Genomic DNA, 12,046 nt, shown 5'->3' with positions numbered 1-12,046 from the left:
ATTTTTTATTGCTCCGCGGGGCATCATTTGCATTGCGGGACATAATTTGCATTGAGGGGCATCATTTGCACTGCGGGACATCATTTGCACCAAAACAGAAAGTGCCTTAAATGATATACTTATGTAGGCTATAATTTTAAACAGATTTCTTTTGAATCAGATAAATATTTCACATATAGGCCAGCATTATGGTGGGAGGAAGCCGTGTAGAATCCAGAAGAAGCCCTAGAATGATTTGAAGCCGAGGTTCTTAATAGTTGTATATAGTCAGTGTCCCGTTTGGTAGGGCCAAGCAACATGGCCTTGCTGTTGGCCTCGTGTAAGCTTTGAAGCTTGAAGTATAAAATAAAGTCATGGTATTTAGTCCACGACAGACCAAAAAATGCAGGCATCTGTGACCATCATGTCAAAACGATCAGATGAAATGTTGGGGCGTACGGAAGTGTATGTACGTAGTCCAAACAATGATAACACCCGCTTAGCAAGGACGGCCAGACATTTAATGACAGTGGGACAGCCTGATCCTCTCCGGGGCCAAATTCATATACGCATCATGTAAACAAAGCACCCACATATTATCTCACGACTTGTTGTGGGACTAGAGAAAGTATCTAATTCCACTGCACTCAACAACCTTTGGGTACATTTGATTTATTTATTTAGTTCATGCCATACTCAAGAATATTTCACTTATACGAAGGCTGTCCGCGTTGTGGTGGGAGGAAACTGAACTGGGGAAACCCATGACCATTCCATTTCAAATAGCATTTTATACATGACTGACTTATCGCAGGGTCAATCTCAGTTCTGATCTTTCCCAAGAAATCAGAATTGTCAGGCGCCTTACAGTTGCCTATGTGATGATGATTTGTGGGCAGACTGATGACGTAGTGCTTACACGTGCATTACCAGAAAACAATTTACGGTCAAATACAGCTTGGATTGCTACTGCGTGAAACATGGTACAACATTTGGGAATCTTGTTGCTCAATGTTAACTCATATGACAAGTACTGCTTGCCTGGCTTTCAGGATACGCTGAATGTGTGGTGTCGTATTTAGAGCTGAATGTTTTAGTGAGTCAGCACATTCAGATGTGTCGACAATGAGACAGATTTACTACAAGACCACAACCTCGTGACACAGTTCCCAGCCATATTTTTATTCTTTATTTTCACATATTTTACCAGAAGTGAAAAGTCCCAGACCCTTTCGTTGAAAGATAAAATCATATAAGGATTTATCTTTAAAGTTTTGGTCTAAAACTCTTAAATGTCACCTCAATACTTCATTACAAAATAGATGATTTGCCACGCTTTTCTTACTGTACTGTTGGCTGTAAGTGCAATCGCATTGAAACCATGCAATTAAAGTATTAGTGTTGAGGTGTGCGTCTAATTGGAAAATTGATATGTGTCTAATGTCGTTGTCAACAGTATAGTTAACCCCTGTACCCCCGGGCCGAGGGTGGAGCAGGTCTTTAGCCTCGGGGAAGAGCTACAATGATGGCGGGAAATCAAACTCTAAACTATCCCTTTTTCTCACCTTACGAAGAAATACAGCGACAGCATGTGATCGCCAAAGCATTGAGAACATACAGTTAAGTACCAGTGTACGGTAAAACCAATGTGCCAATGTTAGGGCTTATCAGAAAAAATGTCAGCGTGTCAAAAAACAGGCCGAACCTATAATCACGTAAACATTGCAATTAAAATATGACGAAAACTTCTCAGCTTGATGTTCTACTTAGATGGTGCCATGGGTTTTGGATACAGTAGTTGTGTCAGAGTATATTTGAATGTAGGCAATTCAAATTACATTCAGAATTCTTTAATCTAAAAGCAGGTTATTGGGAAAACTATTTCTAACTAAAAAGCAAAAATGCTAGTATGGTGTTATGCTTCATAAAGCCCACCACAGAATACAAACATCTGACAGATTTAAAAAAATATTCAACAAACAAACGAAAGTAACTTGATGCACAGTTTTCTGGTTTTTCTATGCTGAACCGTACTTCCACTGTAAGGTCACTCTCGCACTGTATGACCGTGATTAATACCAAAGTTCAGAGACCTCGATGTCACGTGACTTTTCCAATCCAACTTTTACATAATCAGCCGGTCAACTAAAACGATAAGTTATTGTTTGCTTTTCCAGTATAACCTTACATAAAATGATGAATTGTAACATAAAAATATCCCCCATTTTGTCGGGTCGCTTTTATCTTCAAAACAAAAGAAGAACCAATCCATTACGCGTCTTAAACAATATACGATGTTCAAATCTGCAAAACCTACCAGTTTTCAGTCAATTGGCTTGTTACATCATGCATGCAGTCACCTTGAAAACACTCTGGGTTTCCTTTCACATTGCAACAATAAGATGGTGGGCGGGACCCATTTAGAAATTGAACTTTCTTGATTACTCGGTGAGTTTCGTAGCCACAGGTCTTCTTAAATGAAACCAGTTTTTCTTCTCCCGCTTACATAATAAGCTGATTAATTCCACGTCTGTGAAACCCCATGTTTCAAGCACCCCTGCTTCGATCCCACCAGTCATTGTTCCCTATAAATTAAGACTAGATACAAGTGACCCTTTGTTTATGGGGACTCCCTTGGCATCACACCCAAATCTGGTAATAACCGGCTCTGGGACAAAGTGCCTATGAAGTTATATGTCAGTGTAACTAATAGAAAATATTTGCATGTCAACGAGGCGTACTGAGTGACTCGTTTTGACCAATTTTCTCTCAATGACAGCTCAGGTGATGTCTAATTAAGCCTTGATGGTAGTCGTCACTAATTCTCCAGGCGTTGGTCAGCTGCCAGCTTCGGACACTCTGCTATAAAGGCGGTAATTTCTCACTTACGCCAGGTCTTGTGGCGCCCTTAGACGCGCCAGCGCTCTATAACGGAAACTCAACGTTTTACGCGGATAACCCAATTTAGACAGCACATAAGTAAAATAGATTTGACGACGAACCACAGACGTTTACTTGGCAAACGGTGTATATTATTCAGAATTATTACACAGCAGTTTAGTGGATATAACAAATGCATATGCAACCTTAACCTTTAAAGAAAGGCTTAGTATAGCCACTCGAGGATATATCTGCTATAATATAGCCCCAAATTCGGCTTCTAGCCCAATAATACAGTAAGTTCTAATATAGATCAAACGTCAGTGTTTGAATTGAATGCAGTGTGATTGTTTTACTTTGTGCAGGGAGTACACTCTAACCAATTGTATACCGTGGAGACTTACTATCATACTCTGACAGTGTCACGAAATATGACTGACCATAAAGTTTGTTTTAAAAGCATATATGTATGCTATGCAATGCCTCTTAAGGGGATTTATGTTTCATGAAATTGCACGGTATCTTCATTCAGTCTTCCGACAACTTACTCGGTTAAGGGTTGAGATACAAATGTTGGTTACATCACCTGGTTATTTAAAGTTTCTCTCTTAAAAAGAGAGTTTGTTGTTCTTTCACGACGTACGGCGTAATCAATTTGTCTTTTATGCCTTAATAAATTCTGGCCAGATTTAACAGTTGCGATAAAGCGGTCAATATTTCCTAACAACAAATTCCAAAGTACTTACAACGTCTTTAGCTCGTATCGGACACATAAGCAGTAACAATCAAATAAAAGTGACCATTTTAATAAAGTACCGCCACATAATGTTGTTGTATTTATTTATTATTTGATTGGTGTTTCACGCTGTACTCAAGAATATTTCACTTATATGACGGCAACAAGCATCATGGTAGAGGAAACCGGATAGAGCCCAGGAAAATGTTGTTGTGCTGTGATTTGTCCATTATAATCATAACATGTAAGATATCAGATTGGCTTTCGCTTTCGAATCCATAAACACGTACGCGAATTATACATAGCATTATAAATCCGCTCATACCCAACAAGCTGAATTCCTATTTGGGCCCCACATTCATACATTCATTCATTTCCTACTTACGCCGAAAGGCGAGAACTGTCATCCAGCTAATGAGCATTTCCCGTTTCTCTGTAATTAGAGCGAAATCTTAAACAGTGGTTTGGTCATTTCCACGCTGACGTCGCTCATGGAACATGGTAAAATATGCAAATTGCATGCCGCTTGAAAACGGTATGTGTTTTTGACGTAAAAGTGTATCACAGAGGTGCACAGCTTAGGGTGCTAATACAATTCGGCCACTAATTACGCCATGTTCCCGAATACGCCGATATATGGGCACTGACATTTCCCAAAAGAGTTGATTTCCATCTCCTCTTGTCATAAATTTGGCCAAATTCGGTATTCCCCGAGCCCATGCGTTATGAATTGAATAGCGGCTTATTAGCTGGATTAATATGGGAAATGAACACAACTGGAGAAAGTAAGGTCTGGGGTTGGGGGAAATCGGGTGACATTCGTTTATTTCTCTAGTCTGTGATGAGTGCACACCTGACCACCCCATCCCCACCCATGCAGTATACATCTGGTTAGCACCATGATGCAGTGTGTATATATATGATGCACAATAAACACAGGCCGTGAACGGAGTGGTATAGTTACTATGCACGCACCTGTTTGTGAATGTCAGGAAAGTTGAAACCAGGAGGTCACTCATGTGACAATACGAATACGCCAGCCACACTATGCCATGCCAGTCACAGTAGGTATATATGACGCTTGCAGATAAAGCCTTCGCTTCCTGAATGATGTGTATTCTGCACAGTCGCTGCGTGTATTTTAACTATTTAAAGCAAAGTAGGCCTACTAATAAAACCCGAACAACAAGTGTGGACCAGACAGTTGTTCGAAGCTATAACAGCAGATGATCCTTAATTAGCTTTCACTAATCAAGCGATGGCGGCGTGAAATTTCGCTGGGGTGTGGCGATGGGTGAGCTAAGGCGGGGTTGTAGTGTGGGGGTGGGTTATTGTATTGGAGGTTTGAATCACTGCGGACAATAGAAAGAGAAAGTGAAGCAGGAAAGGGGGTTGGGGGTGGTAGTGGTGGGCTGTATCACTTGGCTTACGCACCACCCCTGCACATTCACGGCAGATGTTCCGTTCAGTCCGGATGTGCGCTTACAAATTTAAGTACACATGTCTTTACTTTCTTTTCTCCATACTATGAACAGGTCATTTTTATGGCAATGATTTGTGTCAACAAACAAACAAGAAATAAAACTCACCATACGTGAAAACTGACATCCCAACATTTTGCACGTGAACGGTATGGGGTTGTGCTAAATAACAATAGATCGCCAGGAAACCACACATATGCACTTACTACAGATTTGAGTCCTATCACTCCCAGTCTAGTGTAATCATACATATAATTACAGATTTAAATCCATATTTTGGTGTTTACTTGATACGGTGAAATACACTAATAATCACTATCTTTTTCGCTCCTGCCTATATAAACAATGCAAGACGGCGTAGAATAAAATTAATATATTGTCATATTGTTTTGTTCTAGCCTATAGTAAGTAACCATAACGAAAAGTAAACTTGGGCTACTGAATTTCGTATGATGAAATTTTTGTAAGTATATTAGATACGAGGTGACTTTAGACGAATTTATTTGGGTAATAAGTGCCGTGAAATCTATTATAATAGGACTCGTTATCGTAAATTAGCACCATTTATACATAACTGGCCAGACCGGAGTTGCTGCTCGTGCACATGGAGTTTTCCGTACTACAGCCGCACTGAAGCGTTCCCTTGTGTATTTATTTATTTGATTGACTGGTGTTTTCCGCCGTATTCAAGAGTATTTCGTCATGCATTATGGTGGGAGCAAACCGCGCTCGGGGAAACCCACGACCATCCTCAGGTTGCTGCCAGAACTTCCCAGGTAGGGGTAAGTTGACGCCTGCAAAACAATACCATTCTTATATATCTGTGTTATATGTATATTAAAAAAAACGCCAAAATGAAAACAGTGATAGACTTTTAGTGAGAGCAATACAGAGATTCGGAAGAATGGTGAGTATATTGATATGGAATCGCCGGATGCCTCTTGCAAAGAGAGCCTGAATGCCTGATATGATAGTGCAAACTGCCGCCTTGAGCTAGACCCCTCCGCCGAGCCAGATCAGTGACGGCAAATACGGTCGCATTATCTGCCCAGACAATGATCCTCGTTAAACGCTGGCAGTACGAACCCGTTCTCTATCACCCAACCTTGATTTTCTCCCCGTCTTCTTTGTCATGCAAATCAAGTGGACGTGAAATATAAACGAGTTAATCTCTTAAATACAAAAACTTACATAATGTCTCCAGCGGCTAAACATTTACTGATGTTCTGTTTACTGGGGCAATTGCTCATTCGTTTGCACAAGTCAAGGAACAAACAAGACTGCAACGTACATCATTACGAAGCTGGCGGCCGTCAAGTAAACGCTACACACAGACCGTAAGACTGTAAAGGGCCTATATAGACGTAGTCAGTTGTAATTTGCATGTGTATATATTCACCACTAAGAATACTATCACACGGTCCCATCAAAGACCATAAGAAAAACGCTTTTAGAGCAAACGAATTCAACTAATTCCGAGGCCATAAAAACAAGAAAAAGAACTTACGTGATCATTTAATGCATGGATTTCATTTAAGATGAATATCATTTATAATATCAAATTACAACATAATTAATGCAATTTTGACATCTCAGTCAGCGAGATACATGCGTAAGCAAGGTATTAATCGCATATAATCACACAAGCATCGTTCCCAGAGTCCGCAGATATGAAACTGCTTTGAGCTATTCGGAATACATGTATATTAATTCCTGACTTTAGTGATGCATGCAGGCTACGCTGTGTCGCCTTCAAAGCTCCCCTGCTGTCCAGGTATGTTTCTCCATTTTCCCGCCACAGCCTTGGATACTCCTTATTTGTGTCATAATCGCACCTGCGCTACAAGTCTACCCTCGCGAAGAAGCTATGCCATGTGCTAACCGTCACATTTAGCCAAGAACTTTGTCAACAAATACCAGTCCATCTCGGTTGTCCTATAACTAAGCCAAGCGTGAATCATCCGCGAACAAAGACTCCCATTTATAGAACGTCTGACACTGAATCGGGTCACACAAAGACATGCTGTTATCTCACAACTGTGCACCACGGAGGGGCATGCGAGCTTCGGCCAGACGCTCGCGACTAATCAATTTTAAGAAACAGGCAATTTCTGCTGGAAAAAATTGAATTCGTAAGGAAAACCCCCTCCCCGTTCCCCCTGTAGGATACAACCGTTAAGGCTTTAGTCTGTCTGTCAGATTAGGTACGGCGAGAGCGATAAAGGTTAACTCCGCCCACATCTGTCAGCGACAGCCAATGGCTGCGAGGCGGCCGAGCCGGATATTTGCATATCACCGAGACTTGTGGGTAAAATGATGTCACCCAGGCCATATTGCTTAGAGCTTTGTGAGAGACGTCAGTCAGATGCAGCATAAACCGCGGCCGAGGCAGACGGGGCCTGGTGACAAAAACTACTTGAAAACGGGGATTCAGACGAAGATATATTTTTGTATTTCATGACTGTCCAAGAGAGAAGGTCCCCGAGTCTGTGATGCCGGCTAGTCTGTTTACGGAAATGAACGCCAATACTGGTGGTTCTCCTTTGGAAGAGCAGCGCGCCCTGCAGTTAGCTCTGGAATTATCCATGCTCGGTCTAAGCGCCGACGATGAAATTCCCCCTGGACTTACCCCCCATGCGCCAAACACCTTTGAGGATGGCGGCCCCCGAAAAAGGAGCGCCAACATGACGGAATGTGTCCCTGTGCCAAGCTCAGAGCACGTCGCCGAAATCGTTGGCCGTCAAGGTAAGCTCATCCTGTATATTACTAGCTTGATATTGACATGTTATGGACATGTCGTGATTGGATACAGAGTGTGTGTATGTGTGTGTATATATATATATATATATACTTTGTATACTATATATGTATTCAGTTATTTCTGTACTACGCAGTATACTAGCAGTCAATAATAGCTCGTCTCTGCTGATTTTCCCAGTAGGCTGATAACTGAAGGCTGTTGATATTTTCCCCCGTTCACAGTTTACTTCGTAATGTGACTAGAAAATTCCTAAACACTAACAAAGACTGAGCACATGTGCTTCGTTCATCAACCGTAACGGAAAACCTTAGTGTCCGGTGTTAAATATACTTCACCTGCCTACATGCTTATTTTTTTTTTCTTTTTTTACAAGTGTAGGGTAGCTACAACATTACTGGTTTAACTGTGTAATTAATTTAGCTATTCTGAAGCCTTCTATAAGCGTTCAGCCACCGGTTTTACTGGTTATCGTCTACCACGTGGTCCGGCAAAAACCTTCCCATTGTATTGTACACAACATTTAGCCATCGCTATCGATGACTTGAGATTCTTAATTTGTATACTAGTTCTATTTTCGCTTTTGCTTTGTCCAGTGTTGTAAAGTATGGTTTCAGTTCTTAACTTCAGTGTCGTAGTACACTTGTTTTTGGTTTCGTTGAATTTAAGTTCGGAATTTTTTTTCAGGTTGCAAAATAAAAGCCTTGCGCGCCAAAACCAACACTTACATCAAAACCCCAGTCAGAGGCGAGGAGCCAGTGTTTGTGGTGACTGGCCGAAAAGAAGACGTAGGTGCTGCGAAAAGGGAAATACTATCAGCGGCTGAACACTTCAGCCAAATACGGGCTTCTCGGCGGAACAACAGCGTGTCGGGCGGGAGTGTGACGGGCACAAGTCCGACCTCTTCCACTCTAACCCCCGGCCCTCCTAGCCCGAACGCTCCGGGCCAGGTTACCAAGCAGGTTCGGGTCCCGTACCGTGTAGTCGGTCTGGTCGTTGGCCCTAAAGGCTCGACTATCAAACGGATTCAGCAACAGACGCACACGTACATCGTCACCCCCAGCAGAGACAAAGAGCCTGTGTTCGAAGTGACGGGACTTCCCGAGAATGTAGAAATGGCGCGAAAAGAAATCGAGTCTCACATCGCCATGCGGACGGGAGGCATGGTGGACAGCGGCGGCAACCACGAAGACTGTCACAACGATTTTCACTCCAACGGAATTGACTCTGGTTTTCACGAACTAAATGGAGATATTATGAGTTCCTTATACAGCAAGCCTCCGCCAAATAACAGCACTAATGGTTCAAACGGATTCTGTACCCCATTCTCTGTAAACAACAGCAATAACTTGGGGTGTAGATCCGCTCGCAACAATCACCTCTCTGAGCCCACCATTTTCAACTTCCCACCAGTGAACGGGTGTTCAACAACGTCAACAGCCAACAAGTTATCCTCTGAATTCAGCCCGTTAACCTCAAATGGATTTACACCTTTTGGGAATGGATTCAGCATTTATGATAATGACGAGGGTATAGGCTCTCCATCGTTTGATCCCATACCGCCTTCCCCATCAGTGTGGGCTGATGTAGGGGACAATCGCAATAACCTGGTCTCACTTTTTGGAACTACCAGTGTGGTGGGCACTCTAAGCGGCTCAACGGTCAACAGCAGTCTTCCACGACGCAGCAGTAGCCTGGGTACGACCTCCACCCCGCGTCTGTCCCCTACCCTGACAGACTCGAATGGATATAGCCCTCCCAGCAATAATGGCAGTACTGCAGCCTCCGATCATGTCATGGTGCGACGCATACGCAGTGACCCTTTGACTAACCATTTGTGCAGTATCTCAAGCTCGTTCACTCCTCTCAACCCCTCAAATGTGTTCTGTACTGTTACAACGGCTCCGCTGTCAAGCGGCATTGGAACCATTTCCAACACCAACGGTTACATAAGCAGTACGTGCAGTGATAGCAGCACGAGCAGCAACGGAGGCTGCAGCCCACCCCCAACTGCCACCCCCCCAAACTGTGTTCAGCCCTTGGGTGTGGCCGCAAGTCCGCCGGACTCTAATGAAGGCTCCCCGACTCGTGTTCGACGCAATTGTCTAATCTGTTCGGACAGTGAGGTGGTAGCAGCACTGGTGCCATGTGGTCACAATTTGTTTTGTATGGAATGTGCTAATGAGATAGTAGAGAAACCCATGGATGAGCGACACTGTCCCGCCTGTACGCTCACCCCAACTCAGGCAATACGCATATTTTCGTGAGAGACCAAAACACAAAGGAATAATGCTACAGAGAAAATATATTAGTACTTTTACTACACAGCCAAGTCATATTATATATATATTATATATATAAGATAATATAATGTTTTGATATTTGAGAAAAAAATCATTATAGTTTGAATGGATTTGAGAAAGTGCAAGAGCGAAAGGACAATTTCATTTGAGCACAAATTACAGGCCTTGATTTATCTCAAGAATGCTGCCAATGATAAAACAGACTTGATAGCCAACCTCTTGAACTGAAAGCTGACAAAGGAAGTCTTTACAAAAAAGAAAATTTGAATCTTTACATCCTTAGATGGTTTTACTTTATTAATTACTGCCATGGTTGGCATTGTTTTTTATTTAGAGTTTTTGGACAAAAAAAAAAAGAAAACCAAGTTTTAGTTTGAGATGTTAGTTGTTGGACGCAGTTTTCTCCAGTATGGATGAAAACTTATTGACGCAAGAGGAGTTTTTGATCAAACGCATTTATTATGGCTGGTATGGTATATACACAAGTATACATGCATGAATGAGTTCACTGGGATACTCGAAAACTTATTGAGATTATTAAAGTTCCAATACCATGCATTATTTAAAATATATAATATATATATATATCTATATATTCACTATTACGAGCCCACACAATTTACTGTACAACTTGATATAACCCATGGTTATCAAGGCAAGTATTATAGTGGACCTTTAAGATATGAGAGTATTTTATTCTTTGAATTATCATTGTATTTCATAAAACTCCTGGTGTTGCGAAGTATGAATCTAATTTAAATTAAGATTATATATTGTGCCGATAAATAACTTCAAGTTAATCGCTCTTTTTAAAGGGTGAGCTATGTATTATAACAGATATAGTAAATGTACGCAAATGCAGGCTTTACCGTGGGGTAATTGTTATGGTTAAAAAAAATTGATTTGCTATTATCGGACTAAAGCTGTAATTTAACAGAGTGCATTTGTCTTACCATTGATCGTATATTGGGCGTGAAAATCAAGTTGAATTTTAAGTTCTGGTAACACAATCAGTCATAAAGAGATTTGGTTTTAAATTATATTTTATCAGGATGGCTATTTTATAGTCACCGATTACATAGACTTTATTTTATTCTATATTGTATGAGGCTCCTTAGGGAGAATTTATATGTAATGTGATGAGCTGACAGACAGGCTTCTGGCTACATGTATATCTTATTTGTATAAATAGCATTTCAAAATGACCATTTTTGTTGTTTCACACTCATAGTTTAGTATTTTCTATTTTAATATGATATTATTTACTACCAGCCGATGTGTATATGTAGAGAAACTCAATACAGATGTTGTAAACAAGTGAAAAGTCTAAAAAAAAAAAAGATATTTTTTATTTTCAAGGCCAATGCAAATGTTGTGGCCAGATACTAATATTATATTTGCTGAACTCAAATATTATAAATGTAAAAGGTTTTATTTTTCTGGCATTAAAAAGTTCAATCGTAAACTAATCAGCTATTAGTCTGCTTGTTTTCTTCTTTCTTCATGATTTACCAGTGTTATGGACAAGCATGCTAAGGATTCACAATGGCCTTGCAAACACTTGAAGGATTAGCTCTCCTAAAACTTGCTCCTGCTTTATGGATGTAGGCATTGGCTTGTAAGCTCTTAACAATAATGCTTTCTTTGCATTTCCTTGAATTCAACTGGAAAAACAGAATGCAGACCAGGTGATATATTTTCACCTGAGGATTCCACAGATTGATCGGATGTAACAAACTATAGGCAATACACACATCTTGCGGAGTGGTAAGTGATGTGGGTGATGAATCATGGGTGTGGCCTGAAGTTGAAACTGTATGCATATACACGTGATACAAAAAGACATGCAAAATGTCAGAAATTCTGATGGTGAAGAAACCCAGAGTGAAGATACTTAGTAGTAATGCCA

General features: G+C 41.0%; 1 protein-coding gene across 1 annotated transcript; it reads left to right on the top strand.

Annotated features, from left to right (window-relative positions):
- The first annotated feature begins 7,450 nt into the window (after positions 1-7,450).
- LOC135472604 (RNA-binding protein MEX3A-like) lies at positions 7,451-11,597 on the top strand. Its single transcript, XM_064752182.1, has 2 exons — positions 7,451-7,821; positions 8,522-11,597. Exons 1-2 carry the CDS (start codon positions 7,569-7,571, stop codon positions 10,099-10,101), a joined length of 1,833 nt encoding a protein of 610 aa, XP_064608252.1. The 5' UTR covers positions 7,451-7,568; the 3' UTR covers positions 10,102-11,597.
- The last annotated feature ends 449 nt before the right edge of the window (positions 11,598-12,046 follow it).

Source organism: Liolophura sinensis, chromosome 8, assembly GCF_032854445.1.
Source record: "Liolophura sinensis isolate JHLJ2023 chromosome 8, CUHK_Ljap_v2, whole genome shotgun sequence".
In the NCBI taxonomy this organism is placed as follows: Eukaryota; Metazoa; Mollusca; class Polyplacophora; order Chitonida; family Chitonidae; genus Liolophura; species Liolophura sinensis.
The sequence above is the reverse complement of the archived record's forward strand: the minus strand, read 5'-3'. Positions and strand labels throughout refer to the sequence as shown.

Coding starts and splice junctions, on each gene's coding strand:
- LOC135472604 (XM_064752182.1), top strand. CDS start 7,569: ATGCCGGCTAGTCTGTTTACGGAAATGAACGCCAATACTGGTGGTTCT. Junction 7,822..8,521: donor CGAAATCGTTGGCCGTCAAG/GTAAGCTCATCC, acceptor ATTTTTTTTCAG/GTTGCAAAATAAAAGCCTTG.